At 49.2% G+C, this 23,546-nt stretch overlaps 10 protein-coding genes across 10 annotated transcripts; 5 read left to right on the plus strand and 5 right to left on the minus strand.

The window, feature by feature from the left end:
* Positions 1–164: 164 nt before the first annotated feature.
* Positions 165–596, minus strand: N7466_002572 (uncharacterized protein; the record flags this gene model as incomplete). The annotated part of the gene is made up of 1 exon (XM_057161970.1): positions 165–596. One exon carries the CDS (start codon positions 594–596, stop codon positions 165–167), a length of 432 nt encoding a protein of 143 aa, XP_057025255.1.
* A 1,018-nt stretch (positions 597–1,614) lies between these two features.
* Positions 1,615–2,647, plus strand: N7466_002573 (uncharacterized protein; the record flags this gene model as incomplete). Its single annotated transcript, XM_057161971.1, has 2 exons — positions 1,615–2,180; positions 2,257–2,647. The coding sequence occupies 2 exons, from the start codon at positions 1,615–1,617 to the stop codon at positions 2,645–2,647; spliced, it is 957 nt and encodes a 318-aa protein (XP_057025256.1).
* Positions 2,648–3,620: 973 nt separating this feature from the next.
* N7466_002574 (uncharacterized protein) lies at positions 3,621–5,949 on the plus strand (the record flags this gene model as incomplete). Its single annotated transcript, XM_057161972.1, has 3 exons — positions 3,621–3,651; positions 3,745–5,748; positions 5,819–5,949. The coding sequence occupies 3 exons, from the start codon at positions 3,621–3,623 to the stop codon at positions 5,947–5,949; spliced, it is 2,166 nt and encodes a 721-aa protein (XP_057025257.1).
* A 961-nt stretch (positions 5,950–6,910) lies between these two features.
* N7466_002575 (putative amino acid permease) lies at positions 6,911–8,537 on the plus strand (the record flags this gene model as incomplete). Its single annotated transcript, XM_057161973.1, has 2 exons — positions 6,911–8,426; positions 8,497–8,537. 2 exons carry the CDS (start codon positions 6,911–6,913, stop codon positions 8,535–8,537), a joined length of 1,557 nt encoding a protein of 518 aa, XP_057025258.1.
* Positions 8,538–8,954: 417 nt separating this feature from the next.
* On the minus strand, positions 8,955–10,956 carry N7466_002576 (triacylglycerol lipase family protein; the record flags this gene model as incomplete). The annotated part of the gene is made up of 4 exons (XM_057161974.1): positions 8,955–9,686; positions 9,752–10,553; positions 10,628–10,758; positions 10,873–10,956. The coding sequence occupies 4 exons, from the start codon at positions 10,954–10,956 to the stop codon at positions 8,955–8,957; spliced, it is 1,749 nt and encodes a 582-aa protein (XP_057025259.1).
* A 490-nt stretch (positions 10,957–11,446) lies between these two features.
* Positions 11,447–12,493, minus strand: N7466_002577 (60S ribosomal protein uL6; the record flags this gene model as incomplete). Its single annotated transcript, XM_057161975.1, has 4 exons — positions 11,447–11,497; positions 11,557–11,734; positions 11,835–12,138; positions 12,448–12,493. 4 exons carry the CDS (start codon positions 12,491–12,493, stop codon positions 11,447–11,449), a joined length of 579 nt encoding a protein of 192 aa, XP_057025260.1.
* An 887-nt stretch (positions 12,494–13,380) lies between these two features.
* On the minus strand, positions 13,381–14,387 carry N7466_002578 (glutaredoxin; the record flags this gene model as incomplete). The annotated part of the gene is made up of 3 exons (XM_057161976.1): positions 13,381–13,697; positions 13,807–14,197; positions 14,313–14,387. 3 exons carry the CDS (start codon positions 14,385–14,387, stop codon positions 13,381–13,383), a joined length of 783 nt encoding a protein of 260 aa, XP_057025261.1.
* Positions 14,388–15,202: 815 nt separating this feature from the next.
* Positions 15,203–17,973, minus strand: N7466_002579 (alpha/beta fold hydrolase; the record flags this gene model as incomplete). Its single annotated transcript, XM_057161977.1, has 2 exons — positions 15,203–16,119; positions 16,173–17,973. The coding sequence occupies 2 exons, from the start codon at positions 17,971–17,973 to the stop codon at positions 15,203–15,205; spliced, it is 2,718 nt and encodes a 905-aa protein (XP_057025262.1).
* Positions 17,974–19,478: 1,505 nt separating this feature from the next.
* On the plus strand, positions 19,479–19,634 carry N7466_002580 (uncharacterized protein; the record flags this gene model as incomplete). Its single annotated transcript, XM_057161978.1, has 1 exon — positions 19,479–19,634. The coding sequence occupies one exon, from the start codon at positions 19,479–19,481 to the stop codon at positions 19,632–19,634; it is 156 nt and encodes a 51-aa protein (XP_057025263.1).
* A 173-nt stretch (positions 19,635–19,807) lies between these two features.
* Positions 19,808–23,419, plus strand: N7466_002581 (uncharacterized protein; the record flags this gene model as incomplete). The annotated part of the gene is made up of 3 exons (XM_057161979.1): positions 19,808–21,434; positions 21,485–21,598; positions 21,660–23,419. The coding sequence occupies 3 exons, from the start codon at positions 19,808–19,810 to the stop codon at positions 23,417–23,419; spliced, it is 3,501 nt and encodes a 1,166-aa protein (XP_057025264.1).
* Between the last annotated feature and the right edge of the window lie 127 nt (positions 23,420–23,546).

Raw genomic sequence — 23,546 nt, forward strand, 5'->3', positions numbered from 1 at the left:
CCGCTGTTTCGAAAGCGCGTCGCCTTGTTTTCATGGTTTGAAGAAGCGCTTCAGGCGGTGTGTGCCTTTAGATCCCTGGTCCTCTTTTAAGATCTAGCATGGTTGTATCCCAACATTCCTGTCGCCCGGTGGTCATAGCTGTTGTCATCGAAACGTGTAGTTGATCAAAGATAAACCCCATCCTCCTGCCCCGCATTCGCATTCGCATTCGAGCTCTGATCTCCAAGCCCAGCAGTCCCATTCGACACCGGCGCAGAGGTCTCTTCGGAGGATGCTTGAGCCTCGTCGGTTGAATCCTTCTTCTCTTCAATCCATGTCTGCCCCCGCCTCTCCACCTCAACTTTAAGCAACGAAAGTCGCTCATTCATCGATGTGACCACCCCCTCATTCTCCAAGACATACCCCTCTAGCTCTTTCTTGTCTTCTTCGGTTTCCTGTGATTCCGCAAGAAAGAAACGCATCTCCTCGTTGGAGCGGTGCAGGTGCGCGATTGAGTTGCGGAGCTCGGAGACTTTGCTGTAGACTGCGCTGAGGGGGAGTTCGGCGATCGCTTCGGCGAAGTCGGTGGGGTTTATGGAGGTTGTTTGAGCGGCCATTTTGGTGGTTTGTGTGGTTGGATGGAAAGTTCGCGTCGAGAATGTATGCGTGTTGACTCTGTTGGGAGGTGTTGAGAGGATAGCTTAGGATTGCCTAGAAGCTGTATGTGAGAAGTAACGCGGGCTGCCCTTCGGTGGGGCGCTTTAGCTACCGCCGCTTTTACACTTGAGTCTGGACTCGGTTCTGTTCTACAAGATCCATTCCTACTATTTCCGATCAAAATGTCATTAAGTTAACCTTTATAAATGCGATTTAAAGAGAATAACAGAAGACTCAAGTCTACAAGTCTTACGATATTGAGTCTCTTAGTGGTGGTCTATCTTATTTAGAGCTCCTATCCAATCATATGCAAGGACTTGCAGTTTACCGATGGCCCATGCAAAAGTAGACATTCCAGGTATTCGAAAGCCCAGAATGGCATTTTCTACCAAAGAACCCATTGTAAAGCACAGTATTGAGCTAAGAATAGTCGACATGAGCATTGTATGAACTAAAAATTATCCTGCAGAGGTATGAAACCGGACTCACTCTCTTTATGTCCATGTTCTTTTGTGCTATTCTTACCGCTTCTAAATACATTTCTCTTTTTATCTTTGTTATGGGCCTCTTTTCTTTCTCAGCATAAATACCAGCACAAAGACTCGACCTCGAAACTTTTCAAAGACGTCTTTGTTCTTTTGTCCTCGAACAATGTCCTCGGTTCTCCTTATGCACCGACTATCCTTGGTTCCTCGACCTTGATAAAGAGATCCACCAGCCCTTCTTTGTCCTGGAACAATGCCTCTTCTTCTTTACTATACTGGCTTTCATCGCGACTTTGGACGAGGCATTGTGCGAATCCATTCTTTGCTGAACAAGCCCATTGGCCTATAAAGCCGGCGATTTCCTGCAAAGTTGTATATTCAATTCAATCCATCAATCCAACAATCCAACAATCCACGAAACAGAGCTTCTAGTTCCTATCAACAACTTCATATCATTCAAATTTTATATCAACATCCATTAACCTCAACTAAAATGGCTTGTCCTACTCAACCTCACATCAATTGGGATAACAAGGTTCAGCCGCTGGTTCGGTCTCCCCTTCCTACACCTTCCGTTCCTGTCCTTAACAAGAGCCTAGCTGCTATAGTTCAAGATGCTTCTCGTCACCCTTGGGGCCTAGTTGATCACCACCTATATCTCGCAGCCATTGAACGTGGTAGAGATTGCTCAACCCGACTTGGTAGCTGCATGCTTCAGGAGGGCGAGCGATTCCGTGAAGTTTGCCTCGATGAACTCCTTGATATTAATACTTCCTCAGCTGGATTTTCGACAGATCACCACCTGATTACTTTTATGAATATGCCTATTCTGCCTTTATCTACTTTGGCCCCATTGACTGAGGAGAAACTTGTCCTGGGATTTGATGTCGAGCGACAACATCTCCTGGGTTATTTCTTCAAATCTGCCCCCGACGATCTTACTGACCTATGCTATGTATGGCACGAAGGCGAGCTAATTATTGACATCCACATTGACCGTTTCTTGGAAATGTACCAGTATACCGTGAAGAACCATCTGGAGATCTGCGGAGTCGGCATGTTCCGCTATTTCCGAGAGAGCCAGCGCGAGCTGCCCACCGGTTTGGACCTGGTTGTAACGATCCAATTTGCGCAGTTCCTCCACGACTTTGTTGATCTACTGCGGGGGGGGCATCAAGGATAAAATCCGAAAGGAATACGGTGATTCGGAAGAATATCTCCGCACTCTGCTATCCAAGGCCTCATATGAATCCTGGTTTGCTGTGCGTGACGGACTAACACTTCAACAGTACCGACAACAGAAGATGGACAAGGTGAGCCAGCTGGCCTCGTGTGATTTGCTATTTGACCGGGCCTCTCCTGTGCCAAGCAACTCGTCCACTCCGCCACTTCAGTCGAGCTCGACTCCTCCTAGCCCTGTGATTCCGCAGGGAAATGCCAAATCGGAGCAACTTAGGGAGCTACAGACACAGATGTGCCAGGTTTTCTTTGCATTGGTGTACTTCTATGCGCTGGTCGCCAATTAAGGATTCATTTGAATATAGCCCGAGTTGAAACCGCGGTGGATCACAGCCAAGCCAATAGAGCGGGTGGGGGCTGTAATATTTATCATAAGTATTGATCAAATTTACCACATTTACCACATTTTATCGTACTTCTCGATGTCCAAAGTATTTTTTTTTGAAACAACGAGTATTATTAATCGAGCTGAAGCTGTTACAGCCCTAATATGAACGCATTGAGTAGATCCGACACGTAGCTATGCAGGACACTTCGTATGCAGTAAGCCCTAGAGATCGGCCAACCAAAGCAAGGTGTCCATGCATTCCATGGATCGAAGCTCCATTGAAGGGAGAGAAAAAGTCAAAGAGTCTTGGATCTTTGCACCGCCACTGCCTTAACACCAATCAGGATCTCGATGAAACCGGTTTCTGTGGCGCGACGTGGCTGATGCAGATGTCATTGGTTCGCATTCGTCGTGACTGTCCACTCTGCTGCGGGGAGGTACGCGATGAGGCTTGGCAGCGTCATGAAAATGCAAGTTGCTAATCCCCGTTAATTGGATGGTCGATTATCAAGTGGAGGTTTATAGGATCTTTTGAGCTCCAGGTATGGTATAGTGGGTACTTGATCATTTAGTGACAAACCCCTGCTAATCTCTACGAGGGCCCAAGTACCAAGTACGGATCTGCATCCCCAATCTCGCTTCTTTTTGGATTTTGGATTTTATCTACTTTTAGTTTCATCCTGTCTCGCTTTTTTTTTCTTGGTTGCGATTTTGGTACTTTTCAGCCCTGCAGCCCTACAGTTGGCCAAGCCCGAGAACTTTCTCGGCTTAACCTGACATTCCTCGGTTCTCCTTTCCCTTCAATCGCAACCTGGAAAAAAAGGGTCCCTCCTTTCCCACCGGTCCGCGATTAATTTCCTCTCCTTCACACCCCCTTTAGCTCTGGACAGTTCTGGTGCCTATCTTTGCGAACTCGCCTTTTATTATCAGCAATGGCAGACGCAAATATCCTCCCCGTCAACGGTAGGTTCGGATCAGAAACAATTCCCCGCGCCAGCGCGCCCAGCGAATAGGGAGCTGCGCAAAGCGCACACGGTACTGACAGAACTCTCATAGGGACCAACAATGGCGAGACAGCTCCAATTACACGCAGCGACAATGACCGTTTCGAATTGATCTCCGGCCCGTTGATCAACCTGAAGAATATGCACTATGAGTCCACCCCGATGTGGCATGGAAGTGTGTTGATTGTCACCAAGCCGGGTCAGGACCAACCGCAGCTTCACTTGCGCCAGTTGGGTCCTATCTCCGAAGAACAACTCGAATCCTCCACGAACCAGACCATTGAGGGTCTCAAGCTCTACCAAGATCTCAACAAGGCATTTTGGCGATTCTCATTGGATGTGCCTGTCGAATCATACGAGGCGCGATGGCAATATGAGATTCCGGGTCTATACAATGAGTCCGGGGAGCAGGTCAACAGCCCCTGGAATTTTGTCGTTCCCGCAGAGGACCAATCTATGCGCATGATGTTCCACTCGTGCAATGGATTCTCTGTCGGCACCGACATGGACGCTTGGTTGGGACCAAACCTGTGGAACGATGTCCTGCGTGTCCACGGGGAGAAGCCATTCCACGTCATGATTGGCGGCGGTGACCAAATATACAATGATGGGATTCGTGTGGATGGTCCTCTAAAGCCGTGGACAGCCATTGGCAATCCACACAAGCGCCGAACCCATGACTTCAATGAAAAGATGCGCGCCGAGTGCGATGAATACTACTATGCAAACTACGTTCGCTGGTACAACACTGAGCCTTTCCGAGCTGCCAATGGTCGCATTCCTCAGGTTAACATCTGGGATGACCACGACATCATTGATGGGTTTGGTTCGTACACTGATCATTTCATGAAGTGTGCTGTGTTCCGTGGAATTGGTGGAGTTGCTTTCAAGTATTACTGCTTGTTCCAGCATCACGTTGCTCCACCAAGGTCCACATTCACCACCGATGCGCCCCAGACCATGCACGCGGTCAACGGCACAGCCGGTGCGGACCCTCGCCAATTGGAGAATACCTATGTACTTGAGAACCAGACTGAGGATGATAGCTGGATTGTGGGCAAGCGACCTGGTCCTTATGTGGAGGAGTGTAGTCGCAGTCTGTACATGCGTTTCGGAAAGCGTATTGCTTTTGTCGGTGTGGATGCGCGGACCGAGCGCACCCGTCACCAGGTGAACTACAACGATACTTATGACCTCATTTTCCAGCGATTACAGCAGGAAATTGCTGCTGCCAATGGTGATATTAAGCACCTGGTAGTTCTGCTGGGTGTCCCTATTGCATACCCCCGTTTGGCGTGGCTGGAGAACATCCTTACTTCTCCTATCATTGCGCCGATTCGCCTGCTGAACAAACGTTTCGGAGTGGCTGGTGGTCTCTTCAATGAGTTTGATGGACAGGTTGACCTGTTGGATGATCTTGATGACCACTACACTGCTCGCCAACATAAGCGTGAACGAAAGATGCTCATTGAGCGCCTGCAGGAGCTTGCCCGTGCCAATTCAGTGCGAGTAACCATTCTTGGCGGTGATGTCCACTTGGCTGCGATTGGTCGCTTCTATTCTCATCCCAAGTTGAACTTGGCTGGTGAGAATGATCACCGATATATTGTCAATGTCATTAGCAGTGCTATCACCAACAAGCCACCCCCCAAGGCAGTGGCCAACTTGTTAGCTCGCCGCAACAAAATCCACCACCTGGGCCGTACCTGTGACGAGACTTTGATGCCTATGTTCGATAAGCAGCCCGGTGGTCGGGAGAAGAGTGCTAGCTGGAACAAGGTGACCATGCCATCGCGTAACTTTGCCTGTCTGACCGAGGTTGTCGCCCCTGCTGCCAACGGCACACCCGTGCAGGTCGAGAGCGCCAAGCTTGCACATCTCCCCAAGGATGGTCATTCGCCTCTTCATAAGGGTGAGGTTGCAGCTGGAGCAACTCACGCAGCTGCCGATGGTTTTAGCTGTAATAGCACTATGTACGGAGGCCTGGATGTGGCTATTCGTGTTGAGATTGATCCTCAGGATGTCAAGGGAGCCACAGAAGGCTATGGTTTTAGCAGTGAGTTTTCCTGTTCAATGTTTCCTGCCCGTCGTCAAACTGTTTCATATAACCTAACATCCGATATTAGTTCCTCCTCTGTTGGCCACTGCGGAGCCTCCCTCATCTCGCCAAAGTCTCCGCTCTCGTATCTCGCGTCATGACGTGCGCGGTGATGCTCTTCAACAAGAGGCAGCTGGGCGTCCGTCAACCGCCCAATAATTCGAGCGGATCTATAATAATTACTTAATCTTTCTTCTCTTCTCTTTTTCTGATGGACTTTTGTGTTTTATTTTGTGATACCTCTTCATGTCATGGTTTACGGTTCCGCCGCATCGATTTCCCCCACATTCTACTATACTTTAAACCTTCTCTTCTGCCAATACAAATGCAACTGCAAGAAGCATGTAGATCCGAGAAAGCATCCCGCGTGAAACTGCCTGATATGGTCTAGCAACCTGGTTTCTTGAATAATATCCGCTTTCCAGTTGTTTTCGTATTTTGTTACTCTTTGCGGGTTAGGACGTCTTTCTTATCTCCCCATGATCAGCAACAGATACACATCGTCTCCTAGATCAGACTTGGCTTTGTTTACTTGCTTCAAATGTTGACGAGCGGATCCAATCGACTCAACCTGACTGGCCCAGCCACATCACATTACCAACAAAGAAGAATGATAAGAGCTTCAGGGATTTTCCCTGAGAAAATAAAGCTTGCGCCAATCACTAAGCCACTGAAACCCCCTCTCCCGCTAACTTTCCCAATTTGTACACAGGATCCTACTGCGGAGAGCTTTTTGAGCTCACGAGCTTATCATTTAATGCAAAATATGGAAGCGGAGCCTATAGGCTCGACCTCCGCAATGTTAGCATTCCAGTGGCGCTGCCTGTGCGACCAGTCGAAGTGGCCAATTTGCTTTCTCCGCATGCAAGACAAGATGCAATATTCATATTAATGCAGGGATCTCCTCGCTGCAAATAATTATGCAGGGCCTCCAAATCCTCCAAGATTTGAATAGGTTTTGCTTCTTCCCCCTCGATCTCAATATACCTACTCATCAAATTGGACAAGTTACCTCGTGTTTGTGAACTATGTCACGACTGTCTCTGCGATAAATCTCACCAAACACCATATTTCTGCTCCATATATTTTTGCTCTGCGTCGCTGAGCTACAAGCTTGATGATGGAAGAGATCGGCGAGAAAACCATTCTACCGTCCGATTCTCATGGTGCTGACCATGAGGCTGGCGAGATTGCCAGTGTACATGAACAGGCGGAGCTTGATCGTCTGGGATACAAGCAGGAGATGCGCCGCAATCGATCGGTTGTCACCCTTCTCTTCCAGACGCTTGCTATCGCAGCAATTCCCTACGGCGAGGGCAGTCCTCTAATCAGCGCCATCTATGGTGGTGGGCCACTATCCATCTTTGTAGGATGGATTGTAGTCTGCGTCCTGGACCAATGCATCGCAATGTCACTAGCAGAGCTGGCTTCGCGTTACCCTACCTCCGCAGGCCCATACTACTGGTCCTTCCAAATCGCACAGTCCTCCAAGACCACCATATCATTCATCAATGCCTGGATCTGGGTCATCGGTAACTGGACCATCACTCTATCAGTCAATTTCGGCTTCGCCTCCATGCTCTCCGCAACAATATCCATGTACCATCCCGACTGGAGCGCCAACAGCTGGCAGCTCCTATTAATCTTCTACGCCATCTGCATAGGCTCACTCCTAATCTGCACATTCGCCAACCGCTACCTCCCCCAAGTCGACATAGCCTGCGCCACCTGGACCGCCCTCACAATCCTCGTCATCCTCATCGCCGTCTCCGTCAAAGCCGACGTAGGCCGCCACAGCGCCTCATGGGCCCTATCCCACTACGACAAAAGCTTCGCAGGCTGGGGCAACTTCACCTTCTTCATCGGCCTCCTCCCACCAGCCTACACCTTCTCCGCCATCGGCATGATCTCCTCCATGGCCGAAGAATGCGCCCACCCCGCCATCAAAGTGCCCCGCGCCATCTCCCTCAGCGTCCCCGTCGGCGGCATCGCAGGCCTCTTCTTCATCATCCCCCTCTGCGTCACCCTCCCCCCGCTAGAAGACATCATCAATTCCCCAGGCGCCCAGGCACTCCCCTACATCCTGCACCGCGTCATGGGCTCCCCGGGCGGCGGTCTAGCCCTCGTCTTCCTCGTCCTAGTAATAACCCTCTTTTGCTCAATAAGTATTACCGTTGCGGCATCCCGCTGCACCTGGGCCGTCGCCCGCGACAACGCCCTCCCGCTTTCGCGGATCTGGGCCCATGTCGATCCGCACCTGGGTGTGCCGGTCTGGTCTCTTGTTCTCCTAACCGTAATCCAGATGCTGCTCGGCCTCATCAACCTTGGTAGCTCCAGTGCGTTTACGGCGTTTGTTTCGGTGGGCGTTATCGCTTTGGCGGCTGCGTATGCGATACCTATCTTCCTGAGCTTGTTGAATGGTCGGGAGGAGGTTAATAATGCGCCCTGGACCTGTGGCATGGTTGCTGGGTCATTTTTTAATGTTGTTGCGCTGGCTTGGATTGGGTTTGAGCTGGTTTTGTTTAGTATGCCGACGGCTTTGCCTGTTACGCCTGTGTCGATGAATTATGCTTCTGTGGTGTTTGTGGGGTTCATGGCTATTTCTGCTGTGTGGTATGTGGTTTATGCAAGGAAACGTAAGTTCTCGTCATTTCTTTTTCTTTTTGGATTGTTTGGGTTTGCTCAATACTAATGATGGCTGTGTAGATTACAAGGGTCCGCCTGCATCCGATGCCTTGGATGATTAAGATGGTCTGCCATGGTATCTTTTACTTCGCTAAATATGTCAAGATTCTATACTACTATGTATGTAGTATACGATCTAGTAGCAATCATATCGTTAACAGCCTGTTCTTACCACGTTCCCCCTTTACAACTTTGGAACTTGGATACTTGTGCCCAATGCTGTCCACCTAGGCAAGGGCAGTGATTCATCTACACTTAGACGGTATTTAACATTTTTTTATACATCTCGAACCGTAATCAATTGATCCATTGTACCGCTTATGCGCGCGGGTCCGCAGCTTGTATAATGTATCTAGTATGTATGTCGGTCACAATTCTATAAACCTGAGTCAAAGACCTCATCGTGCAAATCATGATAGCAAGCTAGACTCAATTCCACTTGGAATCTCCATGGCTGCTGGGTTCCAATCAAACAATATTTATGATTCTTCACCAAATGGGCTGCTCTCTTCATTCTCACCCTCTACACGTCGTCGAAGCGGAACCTTTTCATTAGAAGATGGACGCACCGGCGCAGGAAGAGACTGATCACTTGGTCTCCTCCTCCTGACAATCTGATACCCCCTATCGAGTTCAATTTCAATAGCTTCGCGGACCTTCAAAGCACTAACAGCGGGCCAAACGCCTCGCTCGCCTTTAAGCGTCCAATCTGCGACCTGGGCCCGGGTAGGCTGTTGAAATAGTCGACCCAGATCCGAAAATGATAGATCCGGAACAAGGGTGAGATTTGGGCCAGGGATGGTTTCGTCGATTAGGAGGCGGCTGACGGAGCCAGGGAGGAGCCCAAGATAATCTAGTTGGCGCAGACGGTGGCGGAGCTCGACTAAAATTAGTCGCATTAGGGATCGAGATAGGTTGTGCCAGCCGGTTTGGCGGCGGTCGAGGAGGTTGAGTTCGGATCGTAGGAATGGGATTAGGTATGGACGGGCTTGAGAGACGACGAAGTGGTTTACGTTGAAAAGCTCGGCGATGCGGGCTAGAGGGGATTCGCCTTCGTTGTAATGGACGTGTCGCCATGGTCGGAAGACTGCGTCTTGTGCGTGTGGCCAAGGCATGATTGATCCTGTTTCGTCTTTGCAGTAGATCGTTACGGGCGAGGAACGGCGAGAGAAAGATGAGGCGTTGGAGGCAGCAGCCGCCGACCAGATCAACTAATTGCATACCATGTCAGTTGGGCAAGTCCAAATTCAAAGAAGGCCAAAGGTATATGACTGACCACATTCGGCGCCGTTAGGTAATTGAGCAGGTTTGGCGTGCCTGTCTTACCTGCCGTGGCTACCGTGATGTTCAAGATACGCTTCGATCGAGCATACGCCTCTTCAAAGGTCAAATCACCGACATTGGCTCGTACACATTCCTCCAGTAATTCCATATCGAATAAGTGACCCGTTTTCAGGAATCGCTTCATCCGCCGGAAGAACGTCCAGAGCCAACCTTCAGCCTTGTTAGCAGCAGATCCATTCGTATGGCCTTTCCAGCGCCGATCAAAAGCAGATAGATCGATCGTATCTCCCTCCAACAACCCAAGCAGCTCGCTCTCCGGGTGGATGCCCACCAGAGCCGCAATCATGGCACCCGTAGCAGTACCAGTGATGATTCTCGGCAAAAGGCCTTGTAAATGCAATGCCTTCACGACGCCCAAATGACACAATCCAAACGCCGACCCGCCTTGCAAGAGCAGAGTCGTACGCCCAAAGGCTTGGCGCGTATCATGCAGCAGCTCCAGCTTCGCCTGCGACGTGAACCCACTCGCATGCCCAGGCACCGGCTGAAGAGAGGTAATATACTGAATCGACAGTGCGACTTGCGTGGTATAATCGTCAATCAAAAGCTTCGTGCCGGCGTATGCATGCGTGAAGAGTTTCGTAGAAGTGATATTGCCCAGATTGCGCACGAGTCCGGATCGAAGGAGATTAGCTAGCGTCTGTATATTCTCGCTTTCTCGCGCGAGCATGAGCGCCTCCAGTCGGCCGAGGATTAATCGATGATCATAATGTCTACTGATATTGTTTTGGCGCCTGCAAGCGGGATGTTAGCTTGGAATGGACCTGGATGTACAAGTACTAGTAGATGTTGAATGCGCCCATCATACCACAAGTCCTTGTTTAGAATCTCGTCCAGCTCAAACGCAGCGGCTTCCCACTGCTCATAACTCTGCGCTGTTTCGAGGGTGTGGAATAGTTGGGATCGAGGGGATCTGGAGTTCCACCATGATAGGAGCTTCTGGGGATCTTTGTCAGTTTCTTCAGACTCCCAGGGGCCAGGCCTGTTCCGGCCGGAGCTCGGGAGGCCAGCCAACTTCTTCCCCGCGCCAATATTGAGGAGTTAAGTGCTCACTTCTTTCCAGAACTGCGCAACATCCAGCATCATGCCGAATATTGCTGTAAAAATCTTCCACATGTTGAGCCACCAGGACCCCATATCGTGTGGTGGGGAAGTTCGGACTTATGGGGGGGCAGTCGGGGGAACTGGGGCTTTCACATGCTATGGCGTCACGCGCATTTAGAAATTAGGACTAATGGAGAAGACAAAGCAATAAAGGCCGATTCAATCCATTTGGTGTCAAAATAAGCGTAGGTCAGTCCAGGTGCAAGGACTGGACTGGGAAAGTTGGATGGTGGAGGTTAGAACTTCCAAAGAGGAAGGGTTCCCCAAGGCTCGGAAAGCCTAGATCCTAATGGTGGAAATCATGGGCTTCAGTCCACACCCCCAAAATTACTCCCACTTAATCCTAAACTTGAAAAAGTACAAGTACATTAGGAATTTACTATGATTCAATAACATGGAAAATCATGAATTTGTTTGCAAGTCGTTTGATTTTTGTCATTCCGCTTTTTGCTTCCTATATGCAACAGGGCGAAATTGAAAAAAGAAGCTCTCCCGGACACCAGAACCCATCAAGCGTCATTCTTTATTCCTCAATGATGTTGCCCTTCTCGGAAACGTACAGACCGTCCAAGAACTATATTATTATTAGTATATGGAGATTCCAAAGAGGTTGATAATTGAGTTATCACATACCTTACGGATATCCTTGTTGCGAACACGGCAGATCTGCTGAATGTCGGCAGCAGACTGGGAGACACCCTCGAGGGAGTTTCCGGAAAGCTGGAGCTCGTCCTTGACGTTGGTGGAGGGGATGATGTCGACACCGGGCTGGGCAGTCACGCGGCGAACGTACTTCTCACCGAGGAAGTTACTGAAAGAACCAAGTTAGTATTATTGTTCTTGTCTGTTTGTGGGCGGTTCATATCGAGGTCTGTCGTGTAGACAAGACGCATAATCAAGGTAGAACGTACCGGATCTCAATGTCGTTGCAGCCAGTCTCGGCGTTCTTCTCGATGTTCACGTTGATGGGGAAATGGGCATAAACGTAACGCATCTTGTAGAGGAAACCGCGGGTAACACCGATGATCAAGTTGTTGATGAGGGTGCGGACGGTGCGGAGAGTAGCAACTCCCTTGCGGACACCGTGGTGCAGCTCGATCGAGATCACGTTGGGCTCGGGGCGACCGAAGGTGACGGCGATGTGGGAGAGGTCCTTGACGAGCTTGCCACGGGGACCCTCAACGGTCACAATGCGCGAACGAATGTGAACCTTCACTGTAGGAGAAAATATGCATCAGCCAGACCGTTCAATTTTTCCCTTGATGTGCGCAATTCCATCCAAGTATGGGATTTCGTCCCGGTGCGTGTTGAAGCCCCGAAACGAAAAAAATGCCAGTCCCAATTTTTTTCCCGTCCAGTGTCGTTGTTCGTAGTTGCTGGGTGTCTTCCACATATGGAAGATCATCGTCGAGCAATCCTCCTACTCATTTGAATATGAATAGGTATCGCACCCGCCTCCCACATTTTCCTCCACACCAAAATCCTCCCTGGAATCTCGAAAAAGAAAAAAAGTCGCATGCTCACCATTGTCCGGAATGGGCAGCCGTTCCTCGGAGTGAATGTACCGCATCTTGACTGCGTGGGTGGTGTTGGCCGAGGGGGTGAATTGTCGATGTCGGGAGGATCAAATTTCGGGTTGGAGTTGTTGGTGGAGCGAAATTGTATGTCACGGGGTTGTGCGTCGCTTAAACACAAATTGGGTTTAGCGTAGGGTTGCTTATCTACTTAGTCAGCTCAGATAGGCTTATCGTCACTTGACTTGGATCTATCGCCTTATCTTATCTGTTCCTTTATACCAACTTGAAGTGACGAACATCTTTCTTTCATTTTTTTTTTCTTAAATTTTCTGAAATCGCTGTGTTGCTTGATGGCCCAAGAGCTTGTGATTATCTTGACGATATCGGGATAATGGTAAGGTCAATCATTACAGTAGAGCTAAGTTCAGAGCGTTTCAAAGCATTAAATGGGATTATTTCACGCCTCTTCTGGTCAACAATCCGTTAGCTTAGCTTCTGCTGTCCTTTACCAAAAGAAACCCCCATAGTCTGGAACTGGCAGTGATTTGAAAATCTTAGCAAAATGGCCATTACTTTCGCTCCAAAAGTAGCTGCTTGGCCTGAAACAACATCAGCATTCTCGACTACGACAACCACCTCTCATGTATGTACGTCACTGCTCGAATATTATATCACGATTCATCATTCAATCTGATTAATGCCTTTCGAAATATCCTTCCTTCACTTTCAAATGGTCAATTGAAGTACGTATGATCAACCAAACATAAGATTCACCAAAACCTAGGTACAATTTAGGTATCACTATACTTGAAATGTCAAAATTCCACGAGTTGTCAAACCCGATCACCAATTCAACATCAATTATTTACAAGTACAAGTGCAAAACAACGCCGACCCATGATCAAGTGCTACACGCAGGGGAATAAATGTAATCAACCTCTCAAATATGCTCCTTCGCTGGGCCTCGCGACACATCCGCAACCCACTTGCCGCCATAATCCCGCAGCTTCGTTGCCAGGTCATCGCTCTGGTCCAGTGCAGCAATATCATCGCCTCCACCGATGCTCTTACCATTGACAAGAATATTGGGCACAGTGCGACGGCCTGTGCTCTCCGCCAAGAGAGCCTGAAGCTCCTTTCCGATGGGGTGCTGGTCGAGCTCCACGACAAACGGCGCCGGCGTGATGGTATATCCGTCCAATAGGATGTGCTTGGCTTTCATGCTGTAGGGGCAGTAGGATTTTGAGAAAATGATTACTGGTAAAGAACGAGGTAAGTTAGCTTGTGTTTCCTGAATAATGATAGTTGGTGGAACCGAGCCGCAAAAGCATCAAGGCTACGGAACTCGGATTTGGTGGAAACATACTAGGTGCCCGCTTGAGGATAGCATTCAGCTCAGTCTTCGCATCCAACTTGGGTTCTTCCTCTTCTTCGTCCGCCTTCTTGGTGTCGGCTTCAGAGTTCGACGCAGATCCCGAGCCCGAGCCCTGCTCAGACAACAATGCGTCCTGGGGGCCCTTCTTGGGCACAGTCATCTTTGTCCGGCCGGCAATAGAAATCTCCTCCATTTCAACATCGCCATTCACATTCGCGACGGGGATGGCAGGCTTCTCTGCGCTGGCAGCACCTCCCGCCGGCTCGATAACGGGCTTAGCCACAGAATCCTGGATCTTCTCGTGTTTCGCATCCTCTTTCGCGCGCATCGCCTCAAGCGTAGATTTGTAAAACTTTTGATTTTGAATACTGCTCCTTTCGCCCTGAAATTTTGCAAGAATTAACCGTTAGTATCCATGCGGCCGGCTCAGGGTCATTGTCAATCCGAAGTAGGAAAGGCGATCGATCTCCGGGGCCCGGGGGTGTCAATCAACATACCGAGTAATAGAACGTCAGGATAATGATTGCGATCACGGCGATCGCAAGAAGCCTTGTCCGCCGTTGAGAAGGCATTTTGGGCGTATCGATACTAGTATCAATATGGACTTTGAAGAGGACTTGAATTAGACCAAAAACAGGTTGCAGGCGCGATGGAAGACCCGGATAACGTGACGGGGTTCTCGCGCGCCAAGAGCCAGGAAATGCGCCGATCAGGGAGGGTTCCGCACCAGTGTCAGTCTTTGCCCCTCTTTTGGATTTGGAAGAACTCAGACCTAATATAGATTGGGTTCCAGGAAAGGTATGATGTCGTGTGAAATGTATCAAAAATTGGACTCGGAGGAGTGGGGTTGTTTTTCTTATAAAGGGGTGATTTATGGTCATCCCTGAATAGCGGGAGATTTGGTGGACTTGGTCTAAGCCCAATGCTTGGCAGGAGTGAAGTACTTCTACGGTGTACGGAGTACACGGCTCCACGAGGTCAGGGGTTGAGTTATAATTGATGGAGATTAAATTAACAAAAAAATGCTAGCTAACGTGGGTATTATGCAAAATCACAGGGTTTTTTGGGTCTGGAGAACATCTCCACATGTGAAGTCAATAGACGGGGCGTACATCAGCCACTATTAGGTTTAGGGATGGGGTATGTGTATGTGTATGTGTAGGGTGGGGGAACAGTAATGGGAAAGAAGGCACATCAAAGAGCAAATCCACAGAACCAGCTGGGCTTATCAAAGTGAAGGGGGTTAAAAATGGGCGGATGGTCCACCAGGACCTCGTTGCATAGAGCGTAAAGCAAATGCAAATGCAAAAAAAATGATAGAAAAAATGATGAGTCGAGACCAGCGGAGGGGAAACATTATATGAAACTTGAACCGGTTCATGAATAATCAGGTATGGAGGGAAAGCCCGGGTCGGGGAGCATGAGCGGTTGCTCGACGCTTGCCCTGGACAATAGTCGTCCAGTCTTCCCACTCTTTGGCAATCTCCGTCAGGACACTGCCCATCACGCCGGCTGAGGCCATAAGACCGTGACCCTCGCCTTCAAGAATTCGTACTTCACAGCGACGCATGGTCTTGCCCAACCAGTTGACATTCTCCACGGGTACACGGGTATCCTTGCTGCCGTGATGGATCACCACCGATCTGGTGATATCAACGTAACGGAAGCCGATGGTTTGGCGGCGCTCTAGACAAATCAAAAGATCAACAGCCGGATTGGCGTTGGCAGTGGCAAGTTCCCAGATCTTGTGCGTGAGGCGAGTATCGTAGTCTTGCTGCCGCTCGCGCTCCTCCTCGGGGGACTTCGCACGAGATCCAAGAGTTGCGTCACTCTTTCTGTATGAGGCATGAGAAACATTAGAGGGCTTCACACCACTCAATTGCGCAGAGTTCTCTTTTTGAGACTGGGCCTCAGCTATATCTTGCGCAAGAGAAGCGGTATCGGCTATGGGTGCTTCTTTAGCAGCCTTGCGTTTGGCGCGCTTGGGGGATTTGGGAAGACTGGTCGTGACGCTTGCACTAGTAGCACTCATGAATTTGGTGTTGGCCACTTTGAGAAGAGATGTTGGCAGAGCGCGGAGGATGCGTTGCGAGTAAGGGACTGCATTAGTAGGGGCCGGTTCCTTTTGGGAGCCGAGGGTGGAGAGTTGAGATGGAGGAATCCAGGGGGCCAGGAGATGGATGCGTCCACGAATATGCTGTGGGATTCGAAGTGCGGTGGCCAGGGCATAAATTGCTCCGGCGGAGTGAGCCAGAATGGAGAATTTAGTCACGCGTAAAAAGTTACAAACAATAGCAACATCATCTATATCTTTTGTTAACAAAGATTAATTGTGGGCGAGAGTCTAAATGACTTACCAGGCCAGCTGAGAGGGTTGCTCGGTTCATCAAGTTGGTGTGGTCCACTCTCACCAACACCAGGGCGGTCTAGAGTGACCAGTCTCAGGTTGAGAGTTCGAGCCAATTCATCGTAAAATGCCGGAAGATAGCGGGTGAGACCCATTCCGAGACAACATAGAACAACATGACCCTTGGGGTCGCCTACCTCTGAGAATGCGATAGTACGACCCGAGGTAGGATGGATTACTTTTTGGGTCAGTTTAGGAGAAAACGTGTAATCTTCGACCGCCAGATCAATTGAGTCGGCACTGGATGGTCGTTCGTGGGTGGAGGTGCGGCCAGTAATGCTTGGACCCGACGGAGTTCGACGGTGGCCCGGAGTTGGTGAGACGGGCTCTAGAGATGTCCTGTATCGTGATTTTTCATATTCGAGTCTATCAGACGATGATTTAGACATCTGAGGAGCAAAGTTGGTAGGCTTCGATGCCAGAGGAACTCCAGTTTTTCCTGTTCGACTTTTGCCAGTCATGATAGAAGGGGAAGGAGCGCTGTCATTCAAAACAGACTGTTCAACCTTCGGTGACCCATTCGCAGCCCGGTGTTGATCCACTTGACTCGTGCTGCGTGTGGGTTTAGATGTCTTCGCCGGAGTGGTTTTTGAGGATTTCCCCGGGGTGTCATCTACTTCCAGCTCTGTCTTGATCCTCTGTTGCTGGTCTTTCAACTCCTGAATCCTCCTTGTCACTTGTTCGGCATCATTACTGGTGCCTGGTAGTCCATTATCTGCCGTTGATTCTTTGCTGGCGGTAGAGGGGTATCGACTATGACGAGCAGATCTTCGTTTTCCTGATGATTGGCTCTGACTATGTCGGTGTCGAAGGGAAGAGTCACGTGTGGGGATAATTCTACCGCTTCCTATCCCCCCAGGGTTGTTATTGTCCGGTGTGTTCTGGACCGACTGGTTCTCTTGGGCGGGGGGTGTGCTCGCTAAAAAGCCATCATTGGGGTCCTTAGGCCCGGCCTCCTCGGCCACATCTGCCATGGAATGCATGGAGCGCAGACTGGCGCGACTGCGGGGCATGTGTCGCAAACTGTCGTTGAGACTGCTCGTCTTTCGCAAACGTTCAAGCGGGGTGTCCTTGTCGCCAGATAAATCCCGCGATGATGATTTCCTAAGCAAACCAAAGGTACCCTTCAAACTCTTGGTCCGACCCGCCGAGCTATTAGAGGCGACGCTAACCGCGGTTGAGAGGCGGGGACCGGGCTCGGTACTAATTGTGCCAAACACCGGGCCTTCTTCCGGGACTCTCACCGATGACCAGGAGTCCCTCGAAGCGGGTCGGGTAGATGAATCGGATTGTTTACTGAAAGGCTTGAATCGAGGCGATTTGGGGGATTTGGGCGAGGGCGGCGCTCTGGCCATGCGAATGACGGGTGACAGCGCGGCATCATCCGGATGCAAGAATGGGTTATGAGGGGGTTCTGGTTCCTCAAGATGGGTGCCAAAGCTCATTCCAAATCCACCACCATTCTGCTGGGAAGGGGGGATTGTGAAACACGGCGCCGTATGTGGCACCTCGGGCAAGCCAGGATCGGAGGAGTCTTTGGAGTCAATTCGGGGTACGCTGTCGAAATGAGAGTTCAGGGGTACGGAAATGGTGGAAAGAGACGAGATCAGTGACGAGATAACTTCTGGGGAGGTTGGATCGGCCGAGGTGCCTCCTCCCTGGCCCCGTGAAGGGAGAGACTTGCGACGGCGCCGGCGGCTTAACAGGGCCGACTCAGCGGGTTTGAGCGTCGCGCTATCGTTAAGCTGCATGGCGGTTTTCAATAGTTTAAGGGGGACTTATTGAGGATTCCCCGGGGATCAACGAGATATGCAGGGTATCGATAACGAGCCGCGCGCATGATCTACTGCAAGCCAGCTTTGGAATTATATGTTTTGCGCGAGCACCGCGGGCCCTTGCAAAATCAAAAAAAAAAAATCAAAAAAAATCAAAAAATCACCCCTTACTGTCAATAGACGTGGGGCGGGATAAACTGATAAGACCAAATTTTGGAGGTAAGGATTGGAGGGAAAAGGTCAGGGGGAGGACAGTCAAATGTGACCAATAGAAAGAAAGGAGTGTGGTTTTAGTGGGAAAAGAGAGTTGAAAAAAAAAATTAAAGAAAGAAAATGTAAAGAAAGTGACGGAGAAATGGAGGAGTCTAAATCATCCCATACGAAAGGATATTTGAATATGGAGAAGTTTTTCTTTAGCGTTTTACAGCCCTTTCCAGCTCCACCGTGTAAAAATGGATCCTAATTTCCCACTCGTTTGTGCGGGTATGGACGATCGTGATATTTGAAATTCCCCAACATTCAAATGTTGGCATAGCACATAAAGGACGTGTGATTGATATAGTTATGCTACTATGTATACTGAACATTCGCATAGTCAACCTTGGTGGAATTCCACGTGGCATACATTATCTAGTATTCCAGAACATTTTACATGAACCTTGACCTTAACAGATTTTTTATATACAGACCCCTTTTAAAATGCCAAGCCATTTGCGCGATCTCGGAGATTACCATCCCAGTTCTTCAATACGAGATAACCTTATACTGAGGCTCTAAGTTGATTCATGTTAAATATAAAAAAAAAAAACATAAATAGGTCCATATCATTCCCCTGTATTACATTTGATGATTTAGTAAAAATAATAATTCAAGCCCCATTGAGATAAAATGCCTCCAAACATTTGAAGCTAGACCCTTCATGTACTTAAGGTAAACAAGTGGAGCATAAGTATCTAAAACATTCGATGTTCTAGGAATGCGGATATATATCCTCGGATGTACCTAGAGCCTATGTATGTGCATACTGTACATATGGATCTCATCAGTTGATGGGTTGGTGAATGTTTAGTTACATGTGCGGAATAGATTTATTTCAACCTGAAAATTCAGTCTCATATACACATGCAACTTTTGAACATTGAAAATACCTTCAAACGTTAGATTCTTCCAGATGTCAATTTTGTTAAGCTTCGTAACAAAACAATGGAACCTTGGAAAGCAGTCTTGACCGCCCGCGGGGAACACGGCAATACACTCACGGGAGCCCGAGCTTTGGGTGGTTATATTGTCGCATTTGTTTCCTAACAAAGTTAACACCTTCTGGACTCTGGAGCATAGGATCCTTACCCAATCCTAATCTTGGAAAGATCGCCAATTTATCTTTGTCAGTGGCATTGACAGCCCTCCAAGGTACCCTGAACCAAGCTTCTGGCTGAACTAGAAATGCGGTGACCGAGCTCTCGCATTCATACCTGTCCGCAATGGACGCATACCCCGAAGACTACGTAAACCACAACCTCCCTCTAGTCCTGTTGTCAGGACTTGAGGCAGGCGTGGAAGATGAGAGTGGCCCATCTATCGATTACCCTCTTCTTGCTGAGACGGGACCTAAGATCTTCTCTGATTTCCCCCGCTGAGCGGGGCCGTTGCGGAGGAACTGCGGAGTGTACTCTTGGAAGAAGATGGTTCCCTGAAACCCTGGAGGTCGACTGCCACCCCAAACGGAACTGCCCCTCCGATAAGGTACAAGATCAAGAGTATTGGCCGCGTAGGTTCCCTTGCATCATGGAGAGTTTGAAGTTTCCTGCTCATGTATCATCAGTCTTATCAACTACCTCCGCGGAAAGCAACCCCTCCACACGCCTCACCACCTGCAAGTCCCACCAGCGACCCGGATACCAACCCTCCAGTCACCAATATACATTACATACTCCATTCTCCAATTTCACCCTTGTCGCCGGGCTCTCCCACCTTCCCTGATGGTCTCCTCACGCCGCTATGGGTGACCAAACACCAAGATCTCGTTCCGGCCGTGGTGCTCAACTTCTTTCCCTTCTCCCTCGATCCGAACATGAACTCGCTCCGAGATAACCAATTGAAAATTGAGATCAATAGTCTGAAAAAAGAGTGGTCATCGTCAGGGGTCAAGACACAATTTGTGGTGGTTTTGATTTCCGAAGAAGGTGACGGAGGCCTTACGGGGGAGATCGATGACCGCGTGGCGGCAATCCGACGATCAACAAATCTCGATCAAAAGTCTATCTTTATAATCCCGCCGGATGCCACACCTTCGGAGCTGAAGGAGTTTGTGACATCTTTATTCTCGCTGTTGCAGCCTTCGGTGGTGGAATACTATCGAGACTTGTCAAAGCATGCTCGGCGCAAGCGAAATCGGGGTAACATACCTCCCCCAACCGCACCACCGACGAGTGGCACATCCCAGACACTATCGTTTCAGGGCTGGAACGTACGATATGAATTCAAACTTGGCATATTTGCTGAGTTTCGTCAAGAGATGGATGCCGCGTGTCGAAATTATGAGAGCGCTTATGATACATTATTCGGACAAGAGGTCTTTGAAAATATTGCGGGCTGGGATGCTCGCTTCAATGACGCGCGTTTACTGGGTGACGCTCTCGCCATCCGTATTATACGCTGTCTACTGTGGTCAAATCAGACCACTGCAGCAACTCGTTTTTGGGTTGACCATAGACTTCGTACCCAAGACATTGTCAATCGAAGGGGTAAAGGAAGTAAAAACTATGGATGGGAGGCCTGGGAAGCACGATGGTCCATGATCATGGCCCACCTAATACGACGCGCAGAAACATCACTATCGTCGGAGAGCTCTAACCAGGAAGCATGGGAGATCCCTTCGATCTACAGTGCCCCCGAGAAAGCCATCCCTACCGGGGAACGAGTGAGCCCGTGGGAGCATCTGCACCATGAGGGATATTGGTTATATCGCTCGGCAAAGCATACTATGCGTCGACGAGCCTTAGCGGAGCGAATTCCCGATGAGGACCGTATAAGTCCTGGTCAATCTCCTGCCTCTCAAGTTGCGAGCAAATCATATTTGTACGATACCTATCTCTCTCCGCAGCCACATCTTGAATCCATCAAGCCAGGACAAACAGGTTTCGATCATTCCTCTCTGATTCTGAGCACCCTACAAGATGCTCTTGATGAGTTTTCAAAGCGGGGCCAGATCCGAAAGGTGGAACATCTTAGCCTGGAGATTGCTCAAGAATATATGCGAAATGGCTCTTGGTCTGAAGCATATGGTGTGTTGCAGCCTCTCTGGCCAAACCTGACTTGGCGTCAGTCAGGATGGTGGTACTTGATGGAAAGCTTTGGGTGGGCATTGAGAGAGTCTGCCCTCAAGTTACAGGAGTGTGAGACCGTTCTTCGAGTGGATTGGGAGCTTCTCAACAAAGGTGAGTTGACAATCTTGCTTTCTGTGAACATTCTTCTAAAAAATCTATAGTATTCCCATCAAGATCTGCTGCGCACTACGACATCCACAAGAGTCTTGAGGGTGTTTCGATCGAGAAGCCCAAACCATCTGTCGTTCTCCGAGCAGAAGATGTGATCACTAGCCGTGAGTTGATTGCTGCAACTCGTTCTAATATTTGGAAATTGACTTTTGATTTTCTATCCAGTAACCGCATCTCTTGTGTTTGAAAAGTCCGAGGGCAACGTTGGTGAACCTCTTCAAGCTCAACTTCTCATCACATCCTGTGCCCAAAAATCTTCATCTCCCATCAAACTTTCAGAAGTGAAACTGGGATTCGAGGGTTGCCTTCGCCCCATCAAACTCCAATCCGACCAAAATAAGAAACCCGACATCACTACATTATCTTGCATCTCGCAAATAGCTCTGCGGGAACCCAGCATTCAAGACGACTCATCTCTGCAATCACCGACCGGCGGCTTGACCACTCTCGTTGGTGTTGCTGATTTGACCATCGGGCCTGGTCAAACTAAGGTGTTCAATCTAACATGCATTCCTCGCGAAGCTGGAGAGGCCCAAGTCGCCTCGATAGCAATGCTAGTGGAGGAAGAAAAATTCGATCTCACCTACGTTATAACAGAACACAGTACGCACGAATCCTACTTGTGGAAGCAAACCCAGAAGGGACCAACCCGCAGAAGGATCGGAAAAGACCGTGATGTTGGGAAATGCAAGATTATGCCCAAACCGCCCAAGATTCGGATCTCTACTCCTAACCTCAAAAGCACCTACTATACTAATGAACGGGTGGCGCTGCGCATCAGCATCCATAACGAAGAGGATGAGGCTGCTGATGTTTCAGCCGAAATCAGACTGTTTGGGCCTCCGGATTCCACCACAAAGCTCAAATGGCTTGATGAAGATGATATTCCCGAGCCTGAAGAATCAAGGGCGAGCTCCCCGACGGAGGGTGCATCTCATTTTATCAAGAGGGCCGTTGGAGCCATGGAGCGTGCTTCGGATAAAGATCTTGTTGTTGTTTTGGCCGACAGCCAGGAGGCCGCGAAACACACCCTTGAAATCTCCGCGGTTTACCATCTTGTCTCTGACGTTCAAACACCCATCTTGAAAACTATAACAGTGGACCTGTCATTTATTCGTCCCTTTGAAGCCAACTACGATTTCTTACCTCGCGTTCACTCCCAACCTTGGCCGAACTTCTTCTCGGTCGATGACGATCTGGTTGGAGACGATGCCAGCGCAACAGCAGGCGGCTTGTTGCAGAGGTGGTGCCTCAATTCCAAATTGGTTTCGTTTGCTCTGGAGCCTCTCGTGATCGATCAGATGTCTTTGAAGCTTCTTACTGTGAGTGGTGGGGCTATTTGTAGCCTCGAGCCTGAGACCCTAGTCAGTCCAGAAACACCACAAATTGCAGCGGAGGAGCTGCGCGAGTCGAATTTCTTCCTTGACATACAAAAACTCACGCTTGGAGACCGGCGACCATCCGCGCTCAACTTTGCATTGGAGATTGTCTGGCACCGTGCATCCAGTGACCCAGATAATGAAGGTGATACTACTGTGACTATTCTGGAAGTCCCTCGCTTTGTGGTTCCTATGGGTGAACCCCGGGTGCTTGCCTCTTCGACTCCTTCAAGTGCTCTATCCGGCCTTATCCACCTGGAGTATACCATCGAGAATCCATCCACCCATTTCCTCACATTCAATTTGATCATGGAAGCCAGTGAACACTTTGCTTTCAGTGGTCCCAAGACAATGGTGATTCAACTGGTTCCGCTCAGTCGTCACACAGTTCGCTACAATCTTCTGGCCGCCAAACGTGGCCTCTGGATTCAACCCCAGCTGGTGATTGTGGATACTTATTTCAACAAGACCCTGCGGGTTCTTCCTACTGGTGAGATGCGTCCAGACAAGAAGGGGCCATTGGTGTGGGTCGATGCAGAGGACTAGAATTCTATTCTAGTGGCTTATTGTTGTTATTGTCGTTCTACCTGTGAAATATTTTGAATATGATGAGAAATGCATTTAGATTATTTTTTTTATCTTGAAGTATCCTGCAATCCTTAGTTCATTCCAA

The sequence above is a fragment of the Penicillium verhagenii genome (genome assembly GCF_028828195.1).
Source record: "Penicillium verhagenii strain IBT 33310 chromosome Unknown utg000003l_segment0_segment0, whole genome shotgun sequence".
NCBI classification, from domain to species: Eukaryota; Fungi; Ascomycota; class Eurotiomycetes; order Eurotiales; family Aspergillaceae; genus Penicillium; species Penicillium verhagenii.